The 19,177-nt window shown below is 41.5% G+C and overlaps 1 protein-coding gene and 1 non-coding gene across 12 annotated transcripts in view; both read right to left on the reverse strand.

The window, feature by feature from the left end:
* The window catches only part of Eip63E (cyclin dependent kinase Eip63E), a 133,048-nt gene that overhangs the window by 7,582 nt on the left and 106,289 nt on the right, over positions 1 to 19,177 (reverse strand). For 10 of the 11 annotated variants that reach the window (XM_018007478.2, XM_089468159.1, XM_089468153.1 and 7 more), the window contains 5 exons: positions 15,242 to 15,280; positions 7,942 to 8,159; positions 5,406 to 5,497; positions 540 to 714; positions 200 to 461 (listed from right to left, as the gene is read on the reverse strand). In XM_018007478.2, coding sequence (XP_017862967.1) covers positions 200 to 461; positions 540 to 714; positions 5,406 to 5,497; positions 7,942 to 8,159; positions 15,242 to 15,280 — 786 coding nt within the window. The remainder of the gene's footprint in view (positions 1 to 199; positions 462 to 539; positions 715 to 5,405; positions 5,498 to 7,941; positions 8,160 to 15,241; positions 15,281 to 19,177) is intronic. The other variant, XM_018007479.2, reaches the window with a different exon arrangement.
* On the reverse strand, positions 7,575 to 7,640 carry LOC149269041 (U7 small nuclear RNA). The gene has a single exon (XR_016270159.1). It is a non-coding gene; the product is annotated as a U7 small nuclear RNA (small nuclear RNA).

The raw sequence follows: 19,177 nt of genomic DNA on the forward strand, positions 1-19,177 counted from the left end.
CTATTAATTTATCAAGTGCAGCAAATAAACTAGTTCATCTATTCAGTTCACCCATACTTGAGCATTAAATTCCAGCATTAAATTGCAATCAGCTTAAATTGAACTACTAGTTCACTGAGCGCTATGGCAACCCATTTGTAATGCAAGCAAATATGCAATTATATCAAGTGGCTGGGGCCAGGTCTTCAGCCGCACTCACCTGGTGGACGGTACCATAACGTAACCACTTCATGGGAATACGTATGGCTGGGCACGCTCTTGGCACGGGCCAGGCCGAAGTCGGCCAGCTTCAGTTCGCCGCAGTCGCTGATTAGCAGATTCTGCGGCTTGACATCGCGATGCAGGACGCGTCGCTTGTGGCAGTAGGAGAGGCCGCGCAGGAGCTGGAAAAGGAACAGGCGCACGTTGCGATGGTCCAACCCACCCGGATGCTTTTCCATATATTGCGATAGATCGGTATTCTACGAGGCATAGCAATAGTTCGATTAGCTCTATATATATATATGTGTGGATATATATTTATCAATCTGTATACTCACCACATATTCAAAGACAAAGGTCAACGTCTCGCGGGTGTGCACGATGTCGTGCAGGGTCACAATGTTGCTGTGTTTCAGTTCTTTTAGCAGCGACGCCTCCCGTATGGCCGTGAATGGTGCGCCCTCCTCCTCCTGCAGCCGGATCTCCTTCAGTGCAACGCGCTGGTAGGTTAATCTGTGCGCGGGGGGGGCATAGAGAGTGTGTCGTGTGTCAGCAAATTAATAAAATAAATACACAAGTCAAGAGAAACATCCCATAAGAACCATTACGAATTGCCCGAGATGAAAACAAACACGGAATTAGCCAGAGCTCGTAGGGGCCCGGCTCGCATTGTCCTCGCCGCAAGTCATGTAGGGACAAGCTGCATGGCAGGGGCTGAGGCAGGGGCGGGGCTTGGGTCTGGGCGGTTAGGTGTGCGCCGTTGGGTCTTTGCTTACATTAAACGGACATAACGAGCCCAACAAAAATACGCACAAGAATGTGCGGCAAACACTTAAATTAGGATAAGGCCAAGTACAGACGACATGCCAGCCACGCCCCGCACGCCCCCCCGACGAAACGTAGCCGCCCCTAAGCCGCATATTTGAAGTGTCAAATTAGGTTAAATTATTTGACACCGACGCCGCAGACGGCAGGAATTTATGAGACCTGCTATAGCCCAGGCAAATTCTAATTGGAACTGACTCGGAACTTGGTTAGGCTCCACAAAGGCGAGGGTGGTGAGGAGCGAGCAGGGGGCATGCTAAAATCCTAGTCATAAAGTAGTTGATTTACGTCTGCTGCCAAGTGCCGGCAAAAATTGAGCAAAACTTTTTCGCATGGCTCAAGTGCGGCAGATGCTCGTCTCTCTCGCTCCCCTTCTCCCTCTCCCCCTTTCTCACTCTCTAGCTGTCTGTCTGATCCACTGGACCGAGGGCTGAGGGTTAATTCAGTTAACTAAAGCGTCGCGATTTCAGCTAATTGGCAGTTGACGTCAGCCACCAAAAAGTGTTTCGACTCCAAGTCACTTTCGCTCGGCTAATGATGATGACATGCGTAATGAGAAGAGCACCAGCCACTGAGTGAAAGATAATGTACTTCAAATTAACCCCGATGGTTAACCAAAGGAAGAATTATCGCATCAAAGGCGGATACAGAAACTTTGGCCTGAGCAAGCATTAGCTAAGGCAATATTGGATAAAGAAATAATATATATATAACATAACTTAATTTCCGTAATCACATATATTTTGGAAACTTCAATTAGACTTGAATGATATTTTATTAGGGGCAGGCTTGTAGCAGTTAGGTAAATATAAGTTACTAATTAAGTGAACGATAGGCTGGTCATAGACATAGGCAGGACTAAGCGTAGACTAGGCTAGCTAAAGGAAAATATTTGTAATTTAGCTAACTTAAGAGACTGTTTTAAGTAGGGGTATGCTGACAAAAGTAAAACCAATTCTCGTTCGTTAGGCAATCACATAATTATGATACAGAGCTCTGTTTAATAAAATGATATGATATATGTCTGAAGGTATGACATTTAATATGTTCTTATGCCATATTATTATGACCTTGAGTCTATACAAAAATATCCCAGCTTCCATGTTATTAAGTCCCAAATCCTATATGATATAGAGCATATCTCTAAGCATATATAATATATATATTTTAATTAATTTTAAAAAAGTGCTAACATAATTAAAGAAAACAGAGATTGTTGCCTAATAATTTTAATCTGGAAATAATTTGGAAAACAGAGCTTAGGTTAAGAATATGTTAGCTTCACAATATGGTACATGTTCACATATGGGAAATAATTGATTATCGCTCAGTTGTCTATAAATAACTTCTCATTAAGGATATGCTCATGAAAGTAAACACTTGCTGATTTTAACTGATCTAAGACTAATTTATTTTTTTATTGAACTCAGATGCTAAACATGTAATTTTATATTCATTTATTATTGTACTAGAAAAATCTAAAAGAAATTACTTATATAACTCTGAGCTAACCCCATTAAACAACTCCTCCTAAGACCTGTCTTCATTTTCCACTTCTCCATTTGCCAAGTACTTGTAAAACGGAATACCATTTTGATAGGTATAAAACATTCTGGGGCTTATCTGCCCACACAAATAACTGTTCCTATTTGCGAAACGCCTACAATTTTATTGGAGCATAAACCAATTTGATGCTGTAACAAGTATGCAGCAAGTGAACTTTTGTTTATATAAATTTTAAGGCTCATTTTTATGCCAACATCAAACCTCGAGCTGTGCTCGCCTGATGATCTTTTCGAATATCTGCGCCATTCTCTAGGCAAATGTTGCCGTTGAATGCCCGCCAGCCGCAACGGTATCAATTAAGCCTTTTATGCGATGGCAAGTGGTGTTGTTAAGAGCACACACACACACACACTCGCATGTGCACACTTTTATAACCTCCAAAGCGTATGCCATAAAGAGCTTATGTCTGCGCACATCCTGCTACGACAACATCCTTTGGCTCTGCTCCTTGGCGACATGCGAAATTTTCATGTAAGCGGCAGCTGCAGAGCAACTCAGGCAAATTACACGACAACAGCAACAGCAGCAAGGATACATGACTACAAGGATGTGTTGGCTGGTTTTTCTTAGGCGGGGGGCGGAGGTGGGGTGGCGTCACCTCGCAAGTGCCATGAAAAATGTATGAGAAAGCTGCCTGCCTGCATTTGATAATTTCCAACTGGGTCAACGTTTGAGTAGCTGGGCGTGGCAGGCGTTCGATAAGGGCGCGCCCCCCCTCTATGACATCCATGTCGAAGGATATGGGCCAAACTTTAGTTGCGTTAATGTAATAATAATATGATTTAGTTAAATATAGACAGAGAGAGGGCGAGAGGGAGAGAGAGGGAGAGGGAGTTGGAGCCCGAAAGTTTTGCCGTCAAGCAGCAAAGTTTGACGCCAGATGGCGCTACAGTTGACAGTTGACCCACTAAATGCTAATCAGACGCGTTAGCTAAACTCGAACAAAGTTCAAGTGCTCGTGCCCAAAGAAAAACACAAACTTTGCCAAGTCCAAACAGAAGTGAAATCATTTATGAAAAATCTCTCAACAATTGACAAGCAAACTCTGAAGGATGGCCGCAATGTAGAGCGCGCATAAATCTTAACAACAGAGAGAACCAAAGGCAAAGGCAAAGGCAAGGCAAAAGGAAAAGCCAAAGCAAAAGCTAAGCCAAGCAAAAGGCAAAGCACTGACCCAAATTTGCGAATTGCTGCGTATGAAAATGCTAATCAGCAGGCCAAGCCGAGCGAGCCAAATTTGGCTTGAATGCAAAGCCAACAACGGCTCACAAGTTGTCATACAGCGACAATTTTCATTTACATTTTCCATTTTCTATTTTCCATTTTCCATTTTGGCATTTCACCATTTCCCTAGTTCCCCATTTGCACAGTTCTTGGCCAAGTTTCCTGCTTGGCCCAGATAAATTAGAGCGAATTAATTGCATTCCGAATAAACAAAGCTAATTGGAACTCATTTCGCATGTGGCTCGACGCTCTGCATGCCAAATGAGAAGCCGAAACCAAAGAAAACACAACTTTTCCTTGTTATTCACGTAAATGCTAAATGCCCATTGTCATAGGCGGAGGGCGGCCTGCAGCTGCTGGGAGTTGGAGCCGAGCTGGGAGCCGCCTCTGCAAATGATTGTCAAATAAATCAGCAAAGGAGGCAGCGGCAGCAAAAGTAAGTCGGGGATGCCAATGCAACTGACAGCCACTGGGTATTCATCATGTGGCACCCTCCCTCACACCACCCACTCCACTGCCACTCCACCCATTGCTTGTGAATATAAGTAGCCCGCCCCCGCCCGCATTGCCCTGCTGGCTGGCCTGTCAAAAAGGTGACTAAGCTTGTTTTTGTTGCCGGCGCTCATTTGTCAAATTATGAGCGACGCAGCTCAAGAAAATCAGAGCCGGCGCAAATGAGCCGGCATTTGTTAAGGAGCAGGAGAGCGAGCAACTGGAAGGAGGCCGAGGCCGCTCGGCTGCCAACTCAATTGTGTCAAAGCGAGCGGCAGAGAAAAGGGTTACGCAGGGACTTTGAAAAGTGCGTTAAGAAACCCAAAAAGCCAAAACAACAATTGTGAGAGTCCACAACAGCAGCAGGAGTAGGAGCAGCAGGAGTAACAGGAGCAGCAACAGCCACTACCATGGTAGGTTTTTGCCAACTGAGTTTTTTCTTTTCTTTTTTTCTAAGCCTGCTTTGCCCCATTGTTGCACTGCTGCCCATTGTTGGGCATTTCCCGCTCGCAGAGCCTGCCCCAGCGCCTGATTGATAGCCGCATTTGCATGGGACAAAAAGAAAGGAGGAAGCTGCGACTGTGTCTGTGTCTGGGCTGCTGTAATGAGCCTCTGCCAGCAGCTCCACATAAATAGTATATATAGTGTATATATAGGACGCTGCATGGCAAATGAGCACACAGCCGGATGCAAAACGGCAACAGCAAAACGATAAAGAAACAGTGAGAGTGAGAGAGGGAGAGGGAGAAAAGAGGAATAGCAAGTGCTGCTCGAGCAGCATTTGTAAATAAATCAAGAGAAAATGGCGGGCGGGATTGTCACACAATTTTGCTTAAAAGGCATTTGATTTAGGCGCAGCAACTGTAAAGCTGACAGGATGGGACGCAACCTACAAAATACAGGACATGTCCAACCCGTTCGTCAGCCTTGAAGCTCGTCAAAATTCATGGGAGGCAGCAGAGCAATAATTTTGCTTAACCCACTGACATGGCAACCCAATTTGAGGACCGCAACTTGATTTATGGCACTCAGTTGGGACCCCACTAGAAACTTACATATATATTTACGTCTATGTGCGTGTGTGTGTGTGTACTCACTTGCTAAATCCTTTGTAGACTGTCGCATAGGAGCCCTCGCCGAGCGGTTCCAGCTTAACATAGGCCTCCTGCTTGCCGAAGGGTGAGTCGCCCTATGGAGAGAGAGAGAAACACAAAAAAATTAATAAATAAAGTTGTAATTAGGCAAAACTTTTCCAAGCTGATCTTAATTTATGTTGGAGGCGATTCTTATAAATCTCAAGTTAAATTGTTTTCAACTGCCGCCTGAAAGTATGCAGTGAGTTGTGTTTGATTTGCCGTTCAAGAGTCGGCAATGCAAATTTGCATTGCCAAAGAAGCGTAATTTGTGCTTATTAAGCAGATGCTGATTTGTTGTTTTTACTGCTCCAATTCCGAAAACAAAGACGAGATCCAATATAAGTGTGAGCATATAAATGGGGTGTATATATTTGGATGTTATTTTTTTTTTTTCATTTAATTTAAACAGCCTTTTTTTATACTACCTAATTGACAGCTTAACAAGTTGAACATAAAGACACAATTATTTACAGTACAACACTACAGAAATTTCATAACAATAACAATATACAAAAACATCAACAAACAATAACAATTTTTAAGTAAATCACATTCAATTTTACTTGATACATTTTTATAGGAACCTCACAGGGAGGTCCAGTGGATGGCACTACATTTGGGTGTTCATTAAGAAAATTTGTTTTTTGTTTTTTTTTTTTTTTTAGTTATCTCTAAACACAATTGTTTTGTATGATGTAAACCATTTTGTGGTGTTCAGTTGTACTTTCATCTGATTTTTAAATTTTGAGTAACAAGTTAAACTCTGGTTTATAGTACGCAGAGTTGTTCTCTTTGTCTAAAAAATTACATTATATAACTATATTTATATATATATTTTTTTGTATATTTATTTTAAGCGCTGAATCTGTACAATGCAAGTTTAGTACCTTAATTAAATTAATACAATTAGATTATTTATATAGAACCTAACCTTCTGATGTATTCAGGAGGACTTACAAATATACATATATTTACAAGTATCCCTAAACTAAACTTATCTAATATTTTTGGCAAAACCCAAGCGTTTTAATCGCCTTAGTGGTCTCGCAGGAAGCAATCTTCTCGCTAGTCTGCTCCGGTGTCTAGCCAGTCTGTCACTATATCGGCTAGTGTATTTATATTATCTGAATATAATATATGGGTCTCACATATCTGTGTTGTCGCTGAGAGAACATATCATTTACATGACACCAGTGTTGCCAGATTAGCTATTTAATAGCATTTTTAGCTATTTTTGAACCCTAAATGCTATGAAAATTTTGAAAATGCTATTAGCTATAAATTTAGCTATTTTACAAACGAATATTTTGAATTTAATTTTAGTATTTAAAGCCAAAAAAAAAAAAAAAAAACATTTTTCGATTAAGTCCCAAATTGTACGTAATGATCTGCGCGATACTACCACCACGACTTTATCGTACTTATACTATCAGTTGTGAATTTACTCCATCGCTAATTCTTCTTGGCGCGCTTCTTGGCATTAATTGTATGTGATGAATAAAAAATATAATCAGAAATTTCGTGATTCCTGGAAAACAATCACCGAATTTAAGAATTGGATTAAGGAGGATGAGTCGGACAACAGGCGGGCGTATTGTATATACTGCAAATGCAGTGTTTTTGCCAAATTGCACGATATTAAAATGCATGCCGCGACAAAAAAGCATAACACATTTTCCATGATTACATTTAAACATGATTCCAGTTAATCAAAAATATAATTCTGATGATGATTTGGATGTGGACCAAATTGTAACATTATTAAATAACATTTAAAAATAAAATTTAAAGTAAATGCATAATGCATAAAGGTTTCAGCTATTTTGAAAGCTATTTTAAAATTTGTTTAGCTATTTTCAGCTATTTTTTAGAGACGATTTTGCTATTTTTATGTCTCAAAACCTGGCAACACTGCATGACACGACCGCAATTTGATTGAGATCTCAATAATATTGATTATAGGGCAGAGTCTCCAAATTGGAGTCCGCTTACATTTCTCCTTACTATCCAATAATAATCAAAGCTGACTTTTCTCAACATAACCATCTTTCTGTATTGTTTGTGATCTTATAAGAGTCACTTTACCATATTCAATGGTTAAATAGCACAATATTTAAATGCATTTATTTATTCGGAACACTCAGTGCCAAGGCAAAGGGTCCCACCAGGACAAATTTCAAAGAGATAAAAATATTTTCAATGCTTTCACATAGCTCAACGCTGTGCACTACACTCGAGCGTAGCTACAACCAGTTGAGAATTGTAAGCGCACAGATGTGAAAAAAGTGCCCAGTAGTATGCAATGATTTATGCGCATTTGTGTGTGAGTGTGTATGTGTGTGTGAATGCGTGTGTATGTGTGTTTGTGTATGAAGAGATATATCAAATGACCAGCGATAAATTACAGTTAGACAAAGTGAGTGAGCATAAATTGATTGAAATTGATTGAGTGAGAGGAAAATGCATTTGCTGTTGCTTTTCATTTCACTCTACTTACCCCAAATGCACTGAAACGTTTTCGTCGCGGATGCGGATCCTGTTTGTTGAGAAAGACTTCGGACTTGGGTCTGGGCGGCTTCTTGGGTCGCATGACGACATGCGAATGGTACTTCATCTCCTCCCTGATATCATCATCCAGCAGCTTGCTGTCCGACGAGACCGACAATTGTCGCTGTACGCGATCATGATGGTCGGTGCTGTCCGTGCTGCGCCAGTCTGCGAAGGGAAGAAGAAGAAGAGAGAAGAGTAGAGTCATCAAAAAGTGAGCAAAAGCAAAGAAAGGAAACAGCTTAATGAGATTGTACAAGTGCTTGGAGTAGACTACTTAAAATCTAAATTAGTGTCCCACACACACAGAGAGGGAGAGAGAGAGAGAGAGCGACTGTCAAAGAGAAAGAGCGAGTAAAGGTAAGAGGAGCATGAGCGAACAAAGCATAAGCCAACAAATGGCCAGTTGCAGGCTGGCTGAAGGACCTTTAAGGAGCGCAAAAAAGGATTTGGGGCTCGGCATAATGAGGCCATAGCCACGCCCCCAATGCCGAGCGACCAGCCAGTTGTTGGCAAGTTTGCTCATTAACCCAAGTGACCGAGAGGGGGCTAAGGGCGGGCCAGAGGTGGCTGCATCCTCATCATCATCAATGGGCAGCCTTGAAACCGTTGCATGCAACAACTCTGCGGCCACTGTGGCAACTCTGCCATGTTTGCACAGCGGCAACCGAAACCGAAAACCGGAACGAATCGAATCCGCTGCAGCTCTGCATAATACAGCTGGCAAATATAATAAAAATGTTTCAAAAGGTATAAATGTATAAGTGTGTGTGTGTGTGTGAGTGTGTGTGTGTGGCAGCAGGTGGCAGCCAGTTCAAAGTTGGTCTAGGACAAACTTTTGTTGCAATTGTAGTTGAGGGGCGTGGCAGCTGCTGCTGCTGCGGCAGTGGGTCACCTAGTAACCCGATGATATTCATTGACTTGGGAGCGTGTCAGCCAGCGTGTCCCTAGCTGGCTTTCAATTTGCTTTAGCAATTTGTTTGCATTGCCACTGCCACGCCCACACAGCACAGGTACATTGCCCGTGTGGGCGGACTTCTCTCTCACTCCCACTCTCTCTCTCTCTTTCTCTCTCTGCACTTGGCTTCGCCCCGGTTTGTTTGGCTTTCTATTTGAGCACTAATTACATTTTAAATTATGTTTGCTTTTGGCATCGTCGTGGCTGCTGCTGCTGCTGTGGATGCAGTTGCTACCGTGACTGTTGCTCTGACAGCTGCACACACACACACACACACACACACACAGGTGTGTCTGTGTATCTTTGTGGCTTTATTGAAATATTTATATAATATAGTTGGGGCTGGCGGCTGTTGCCAGCGCAGTTTCAGTCGCGTTTCGCGCAAATTGGTTTTGTTGCGGCCCTCGAAGAGTGGGCGTGGCAGCACGTGTGCATTTCATGATATATAGTTCAATGCAAGCGAGCGTAAATAATAGAAGCACGTGAGTCACGAGCTAAATGTTAAGCAACTTTTACTGAAACTTAAAGCTGCCGCCCACCCCGAACTGTTAAGTTTGCCTCATTTGCAATGCATAATTTCGCATTTCCTTGCCTGCGCACAATGATCAAGTCCCCGGTGTAACACTCGCTTAAACTCGTCTTTCAATTTCCCCAACTTAAGCTTTCATTGAATTGCATTTCCGTTGGGCTTCTAACCCACATTTCCGAGCAGAGCTCGCAACACCTACTCATATATGCACACACACACACACACACACACACACACACACACACACACACACACATACATACATACATACATTCATGCCACAGTCAATGGCCTGACCATAGTAAGAGAAAGAAAAACTCCATTTAGGAAACTGAGCGTTCAAGAAGGTCTTCCAACTCCATCTGCTTTCACCTCGTGTTTCTTTTTTTCACGCCTTCCCAAAACAGCGCAGGGCACATGAAAAGCTGCTTTAGCTGAAAGTTCTGGACTGGAAGTTACCCTGGAGTCATTGTATATAAGACTTTAAGCAGTTCGTAAGAACTTTACTACGATTTTCCTTCTCATGGAACTGAACTTTTGAACTACTAAGAAGTTGTTTTCCTATACTTATTTGATTCAATCATTGATCAGTCATTTCAACAAGAATCTTTACTGAATCCATAAGCTATATATACTTTCATAACTCTTAAAAAATAATTTGGAATAATAGTTGCAATAAGTTCTATATATAATCATTATCAAATTGTATAATAATATCTCTCATTTGATAATAATATTTAGATATATGACTATATATTAATACTATTCTCCCATCTACAGATATATTTCGCCAGTTTGTCTCTGATATTCCTCTGTTACTCTCTCAAATCTGAAGTGCTAAATGTTATGACTTTTCATAATAGTCATTTTAAGGCATGAACCGTATCCTGATCTCGTCTGCCGCCCATCTCGTCAACTATAGCGCCTTCAGCAAACTCTTACCCACATTCTATGCGCACAGGGTATACAGTCAGTGAAGAGATGGAGAAGTAGGAAAAAACTAAATAAAAACCAAATTTAATATGCGCGCACAAGATGCGCGCTGTGGATGGCGCTTCCTGTTGCCTGTTGCCAGACAGTCAAACAGAATGTTGAGAAATTACTAACATAAAAATTAAAAATTCAACAGCAGCCGATTGTGCGAGGCGAGGCGAGACGTGGTGGAATGACGTAAAGCAAAAAAAAAAAAAAAGAAAACTTTTGGGCAAACTTGCCGAGGATAACAGGATATCAGGATATTAGGATATGAAACGCTGCCTTCACGAGAACGGACGCTCGTTGAAAGCTAATCCGACTGTGAATCGCATATGGCACACACACACACACACACCGACACACACATACATGGCATATGTACATATTAGACGAAGGCAGTGCACAGACATTTGCTATGAACGTTCCATGGCAAATGTTGACGGCGATTAAATGCGCAATGTGCGCCATAAATGAGCCAAATAAAAGAAAAGAAAACCAAGAGGAAAACTTGAATGAGAACAAAAAATTGAAATAAAGAAAAAAACCGATATTGAACGAGTAGAGCAAGCAGCCGCCGAGTGCTGCCCCAGCTCCAGCCAAATCTCATCTCATGCCAGTGCCTCAAGCAGACTTCTCTCTCTCTCTCTCTCTCCCTCTCTCTGTGTCTGTCTGTCTGTCTGCTCCTCCTGCTCGATGACATTGTCGTCCTGGCAGCCGTCTTGGCTACACTCAAGCAAAACGGGCAAAGGGGCTGGGCACATAGATGAAAGCCATTTGATTTGCAGAAATTGACTGAGCATTGGCAAAGTGGCTGTAAAATTGGAAAAATGACTCGCAAGGCAAACGACTTTTAGCGCTCTTCTACTACATATTTGCTATATTAGAAAGTTCTGAAAATTCCAATAGTTGTGTGTGATTATTCCGCTGCGAGTGCCAACAATGCCAATGGCAATGACAATTCCGAGACACAAACTTGGCGCATATCAAAGGAGCAAGCGATAATCATTTGGCAATGATAATGCCAATGCGAAATGGCCATGCTAATGGAACAGTTGGCAACGCTTACCGCATCGTGTGGGTGTTACATACATACATGCATGCATACACATGTGTCTATCTATTGATTAGGGTGGCTTTGCTAACTAGGGCAACTGGAGCAGCGCTCTAATGGCGCTCGAGCACATATTGCATGCAAGTTGTTTATGACTTTAACAAGATTCGCGACATTGATTTGTGATTTTGCTTCAGCGATCTGGCAACACCGTACAATATTGCACGCATATTAAGTTGGCTGCGCTTGAATATTACATAAGATATCTCTGAATACCTAAGCTCTCTTTATTTTTTACCCGATTCCTTCGTTTACCCAATGAGATAGGGTAGAGATTCTGTCTTCTTCTTCTCTGTAGAGTCTCTATGGCTTGTCATTCTTCTTTTTCATTAACATCAAGTATGCCTACCTCTACTGTCTCTCCAACTCTCGCCCTTCTATAGTTTACAAACCACTTGCTCAGATCAGAACTTTACAATTCTGTCAAAATTAATACTTAAAGTTCTTCCTCGCTCACCTCTACTTTACAAACTATCTTATGGCATACAAGAAATGTTATTTACATCTTCTCTCCCTCCCAGTCTCTCTCTCTCTTTCCATATTTATGGTTTCCTCCTCCTGCCTTTTTTTTACAGCATTCATAAAGTTATATAGCCGGTTTTTGGTACTGCACTCAAGCGCAGCGAGCAGTTCCCCACTTTGTCTGTCGTCACGGTCCTTTCGGAACTCCTTTAACGCCTTTATGCTTAAGTTTTATTGCGTTACACACTAAAATCTCTCGGGCGAATAACTTGAAATGCAAACAGAAGTCAGAACAGGAAACGGTTCACAAAAACAACAACTGAAATAAAATGATAAACCAAGGAGAGAAAAAAGTAAAGAAAATGAAAACTGAGTGCAGAAAATTCGCGCATAAAATGAAAACAATGAAAATTATGCAAGCGCGTTACATCAGCCGAGGAAAAGTAGAGGCAAAAATAAGAGAAAAAAAATGGAAATAACACAGAAATGCAAAAATGTGTCATACAAAAAACGGAAATGATAAAAATAGCGGGCGCTGAAGCAACAGACTGTGAAGGAGACGGGACGAGGAGCAGCCTGTCTCTGATGCTGCTGCTGCTGTTGCTCCTGCTCCTGCTGCTGATGCTGATGCTGCTCCTGCCGCCTCTTGGCGGCGGTCATAGTTATGCAAATGCTATGCAAGGATGTCACGTCCTGCTGTGACTTAAAGCCAGCCAAACACTTGCACGCACACATGCGACCCCAGTGGGTGGCTAAATTGTATCTTTCCCCAGGGTCTTCATATATATTTTTTCTCTGTTTTTGCATATCTGCAGTGTGCGTGTGTGTGTGTGTGTGTGTGTGTGTGTTTGCCCAGCTGTTGGCGGCATACCCCAACTGTTGGCCTTTTGCATTATTGCATATTATTCGCAATTTCTGTTTACTACTCGTATTTGTTTTTGGCTTTGCGGCATTATTTATGACTCCTGCCCAGGGCGGAACACACTATCATAATAAAATAAAAAAATCACAGCACACTGCGCTGACGAGTGGGTCAGACACGCCCACGCAGGCACACAGCCACACACACCACATACATCAGTTAGTGTGTCGCCTATAAAACAGAAATGAGCTAAACATAAAAAAATTTTTACTTTTCATTTGCATAAGTACGCGGGGCACGTAATGCGTGAGAATTTATGCTTCTTGTATTGCTCAAGTGTACTATGAAACATTGTTTTTTTATGATTATTATTAATATACCCTGTACTTGATGGGCATAAACCAAATATGGGCGCCTGTTGATAGTTAAAGTGGCTGGCCAAAAATTTCTACTGCTACAGCTGTATGTTTATAGTTAATATATTTTTATCAAATCATTTAAGGGGTATTCGCTAGTCGAGCTGATTTTTACTGGTATGAAATATTGTTGCAATTCAGTTTGATTCTGACAGACAGCAAATATTCTGCATTAAATGGTCCTTAACACTTTTTAAGGAGTATCTGTTAGTCGAGTTGTTATCTATAATATATATATAACACATATAACACTAACTGAATGTATACATCAAGAAGTATGCATCAGTTAGCCTTAAGTTTAACTATGCCATCTCATTCCCCAACTTTGCGCGGTATCTGCTAGTCATGACAACTCTAAATATTTTATCTTTCTTATTCATATGCGCGTGTCACGCGTTTGCGTAAAAATTTAATAAAACAAACATTCGCTCAACTCGTTGAAGCATACGCCGAAAACCCCTTTGGCTCGCTCCATGTCTAGCCAAAATAAATAAAATATATAGCAAATGGTGAGCGTATACATATTTATGCGCCGGGGTGTATCTCTAGAGTGGGTATTTCCTCTGCTGGTGCTCGGCCAGCGACAGGAAATACAATTTTGATAAATGCAACAGCACAACGCGCTTCAGCACGATGGCCATCGACAACGCATTTCAAATTGGGCAACCAGCCACGCCCCACAGCCCACCGCCCACCGGCCACGGCCCACGGCCAGAGTGCCAGCTTTATCTCTGGCGACATCAAGTGTCCTCCAGCTGAAACATTTGCGCTGTTTTTATTTGTTTGCGAACCGTTTCGCCTTCAACCGTTCGCTGTTATGTTTGTGATTTATTATTCAGGCCAGAAATTAAATTTTCTCTTTTTACAGCAGCCTCGCCGTCGCCTGCTCTCCTTTGTGTATTTTGGCAGCCCTTTTAGTGTCACACCCACACACATATATACATATATGCCGTGCCTCCTTGCTTAGTGCCACAAAATTTATTGTGTTGTTGCTGAATTCAATTACGGCGATGATAACCAAAAGGAAAAAAGGACAAGGCCAGAGCCGAGGCGATAGCTCGAGATGGCGACAGGAATCCAGACACCAGACTCTCCAGACTCTAGACTCCAGACAAGTGCAGTCAATGCCAAAGGGATTTTCAATATTGCATCCTTGAATGCCACACACACACACCCCTACACACTCCCCACACTCACACACGCATACCCTCTCTAAGCCTCCCAAATGTCTCAATATGAAAATGATAACCCGCTGCGTTTTGTCATTAACTTTAGCCTGTCGACTGCACTCGGCGAGCAAGGACAACGGCACAGGACGACAGCGACGACGACGACGACGATGATGATGATGACAAAGGCAAATTCTAATGCCAAACTACACAAACAGAGGGCACAAAGGACATCATATCTATTTTAATGACATTTTGAAAGCTTCTCCCATAAAATATGATTATTTAAATTGCTGTCAAAACAGTAATAACCAAAAGAAAAACACGCAAGACTGTAGAGTAGGAAATGCTCAACTAGAAAATACCCGGAATACCATGCTGAGCGTAGAGAGAATGAAATATGTAGAGCCCAGCTTTGATCTATATATACTTACGGGGTATATACAACATAAAAGCTTAATTAACAATATAATAACGATCATTATCGATAATTTTAATCGATTTTGAGCTATGTGAGCATTGGGGTGAATATCGTTCTTATGCATATTAAAGAATTTGCCAGACTTCTCTGTTGCACACTTTTCAACAGAAACAATATACCCCATTTAAAATTTCTATAAGGTATACCAACTACTATTAAAATAACCATCTAAAGCAATTTCCGTTAACAGCATGCAAAAGTTTGAGTTATGCATATAAAAAACTACAAGTTTTAAAGCTACGCATATGACTAATTTAAAGCTAGAAATTTTTGGAGTGCATCATTACCTTGTGGTTTATTATTATCATTTTTCGCAGATTCTTGTGCTAAAAATAAAAGGTAGAAAAAACATATGCAAATTATAATTAAAAATTCGTCGCAAAATAAAGTCAATTTTAAGCTAAGCGGGATTTAAGACTAGGTGGAATATTACATAGATAAAAAACGTGATTGCGTAAGTGAGTGAAACTGAGATTGAGCAAAAGCAAAACTATGTAGTTCAATATAATGAGATTTTGATATATTGATGATTAATTTATATGCAATTTAATATACGACAAAAGCTTAGAAGATAAGAAGGTGCGAATGTGTGTGTCGTGATAGATTCTCAATTTAAATTCTATTTAAGGTAAGACTGTAATACTTAAAAAAAAAGAAATAACATAATGAAAGCAGAAGGAAATAGTAGAGGCTTATAGACATAAGGACTGAGCCAAAGGATTTCATAAATGAAGGAGATGAATAGGATATGTTATAGAGAAAGAAGAAGAAAAAATATTCTTTATCTATGTAAAGTATTTCTTTAGCCATGATATAACATTTTCACATTCTGCTCTCTTTATTGATTCTCTTCTCCATCTTTATCCTTGATGTAACAAGTCAATTTGTTTTACACTGCAATCTTTCACGATTTATTTCTTATCTTGTTATCTAATGTTAAGCTAGAGAATAACGGTAGATATTGTTTAACTAAACTAAAACCACATGGGAATCACTAAGAGAGGCATGTTTTTAAGGCTGCTTCTGTGATTTTTTACTAAAAAAAAAAATATAATCCATTTGAATACATATATTCTAATCTAGGCAAAGCTCTTGATTATGTTATATGCATTTTCATTTCAGAGCAGAAAATTTGTCAATTTATGCAACAACGAAAACTGAATAGCTTAAGAGCTTATGGAGCAAATTGATGTGCAGAGCAGTGCGAGTCAGGTAAAAATATATATGCAATTCAGACAAGGTGTTTGCTTTTTTCAGAAACACACACACACACACACATTGTGCGCATATCGATTTGCAGCTGAAAGCAATACTCAAACTTTATCAGCTCTGTCTCCCTCTGTCTCTCTCTCTCTCTCTCTCTCTCTCTCTTTCTCTCGCTCTCTCTGCGTGTGTCTGCTTGCTGTTAACTTTGTGCACAAATAAAAGCATAAATCGCGCGTAATAATTGGCCAAAAAGCACATTTAATGGCTTATATACCGCGTCAAGGACGCAGCAAGGCAAGGACAATGGCTGCTGCTGTTGTTGCTGCTACTCCTGCTGTTGCTGCAACAGTGAGTCGTTAAGAGATTTACTCCTTGGCCATATTTCTTTTCGCACTCGACTACACCAAGTCCTGGGAAAAGTGGTAAAGAGGTCTCTGAAATTTCGCTCGTATGTTGCCATATTATTGAATAAGAAATTGACATTTGATTAGAGATTTGGACGCTGTGTGTGTGTGTGGATCGACCCCCAGAGTCGAACTCTGTTGTGGCCTGCGGCCACGGCCACGGTTCGGACTTGGATTTGGACTTGGATCGGGCAGCATATCCTTTCGCTCATCACTTCCAATTACCGCTTATTTATTGCTTCATTTTCACTGGCAGAACTCACTTACGCAGCCCAAGGGCCAAGCCAAATTGATTTGTGTTCGTGTGTTTGCGTGTGTGTGTGTGTGCTTGGATTAAGCTGGCGACCGTTTGAGGATTCGTAGCTGAACTCTTTCCCGGCCATTACTTCTACAGCTAAGGGATTTATTAAGAGAAGCAGCAGCAGCAGCAGCAGCAGCAGCAGCAGTTGGAGCAAAGGAGCAAAGCAAAACTGTTGCCGGTTGATTGTGTTTAATTACTCCAACCAAAGGACAGCCATGTCGAACATTGATTTTCATTTGCGATATAATGAAAAGCGTTTCCAATTAGAAACCAGCAACCGAGCTCACTGCGACTGTTGTTGCTGTTGTTGTAGTTGTTGTTATTAAAAGACGAATCGACACGTACAAACAATTTGCGCGACGTGAGCCAAAACCCTTTCTTTTTTTTGTTTTTTTTTTTTTTTAATTTTGTTTTGTTTTTGGCTCAAAGAGCAGATTTTTAATTGCAGCCAAGTCTGCTTGGCTTTGTTGACAGCAATTTGATTGGACGCCAACAACACATAATTACTCATGCCACATGTTGCACGCCACAAGAGGCGAGATTGCCAAAGCAAAGGCCGCCGGGCGAAGGACTTCAATCAACGCTGTTAGCTTTAGGTGTGAATTGTGAAAAACAAATTTGTTTATTTAATTAAAATTACTTGAGTAAGTGAGGGGTGTGCGATGAGGAGACATAGAGTTATGGGATGGTCTGGGATTTTCCTTTGAAGTATGGAAGAGCACAGCAGGCAAATATTGTAGTTGCTTTGACTGAGCTGAGCATGCTGCAGGTGTAAGGCGCCATTGATGTTCGATTTAGCTAATAAGCGCTGAAATATATTGCTGCGGATGCTTTATATTGACATAACATAAAGAATCTCGCAGTAGAGTCTCTCAAAAATGAATAGCTGAAGGGAATTACTAGGCGTTTCACCAAATAAATAATGCTGAATAAATAAATGTAATATTTTTTAATTATAGAAAATAAATAAATATTTCCAGAGCAATACCATCTCAGCTTTGCTTACTACAAACAGCAGGTAATCTTTTTTCATTTATAAATCTTTTAGGATATATCAATGCAGGAATCGTAGCAGCTTTTCGAGTGCTGCTGATTGTCTGTTTGGCAGCTGATGGATGTGGCTGAAGCGGCTTAAAGCTAAACAACAATAGCACTTTGATGTTTTCGTTCACGTTTTCGTTTTCTAATTAACAGGCAAGCCGCAGGAGTAGAAGCAGCAGGCAGCAGCATCAGCAGCAGGCAGCAGCAGCAATCGCAGCAACGTCTGCCTGCCTGTGGAGTAGTAAATCCATCAAGTTTCGGGCATACACGTCCGCACGGTTCGCCACATCCTGCCGAGACATGCAGGCAAACACGCAGCAAAGGATATTACTTAACAAATTACATAAAATTACTTTTCTTGTACGTAACAGGCAAACAAAGCAATCGCAGCGAGCGGGGGAGGGGAGGCTGGCACGCCTCCACAAGAAATCGCTTAACGATTACAGAGTATACCAACAGAGTTTTTGGCAGAGCAGCTGACAGACAGACGGAGAGGCAGAGAGGCAGTCGAGCGGGCTAAGAGATACATAATATGCTGCTGTCAAGTCGAAAAATGTTAGGCCTCAGCTTGGAGTTAAGGGTTGCGAGGGAGTGGGTGGTGGTTGGTGGCTGGCTAGCTGATGGCATGTGGCTTGGCTTGCTAAGCTTTTTCCACTTTTCGAGAAGCGCTGTTTGCGCAGTGCAAACAAACGTAAAACAACAGCAAAACAAAAACCCAAACAATTGGCGGCATCATTCATCATGAGCCAAAACATATGACAGCATATTTTATACAGCAAGAGAGGAAGAGAGGGAGAGTGAGAGAGAGAGAGAGAGCATGGGTGGGCTTTCCTTCCCCACACACAAACACACACACACACACAGTCAAAATAAAGTTGATGCCAATTAAAAGCCTTGTCTGCTGCATACGAGCTGACAATTATGCAAGACGAGCAGGAGGCGGGAGGCGGGAGGCGGTAGTCGTCGGAGCCGTATCAAGTAACGCAATGGATATGCCCGAAAAGGCAGCTGTCGAGTTTCCGGTTACATTTAATGAAAATGCCAAACAATATGAATGAAAACAATACGCAACACCAAATAATGCTTGACATAGAGTGGGTGGCGGGGGCAGGCAGGTAACAGGACAGCAGCTCGCTGGCAGGTGAGGCAAAACGTTGACGTTTTGCTCAAAGAGGCCAACGCAAATGCAATTACTTACTAACGGAAAATTAGTGCTGCCATTGTGCATAAATTGCTCCACACACACACACACACACACACACACATGGGGC

The sequence above is a fragment of the Drosophila arizonae genome, chromosome 4 (genome assembly GCF_054131065.1).
Source record: "Drosophila arizonae isolate 15081-1271.41 chromosome 4, UAZ_ARI_1.0, whole genome shotgun sequence".
Taxonomy (NCBI): domain Eukaryota; kingdom Metazoa; phylum Arthropoda; class Insecta; order Diptera; family Drosophilidae; genus Drosophila; species Drosophila arizonae.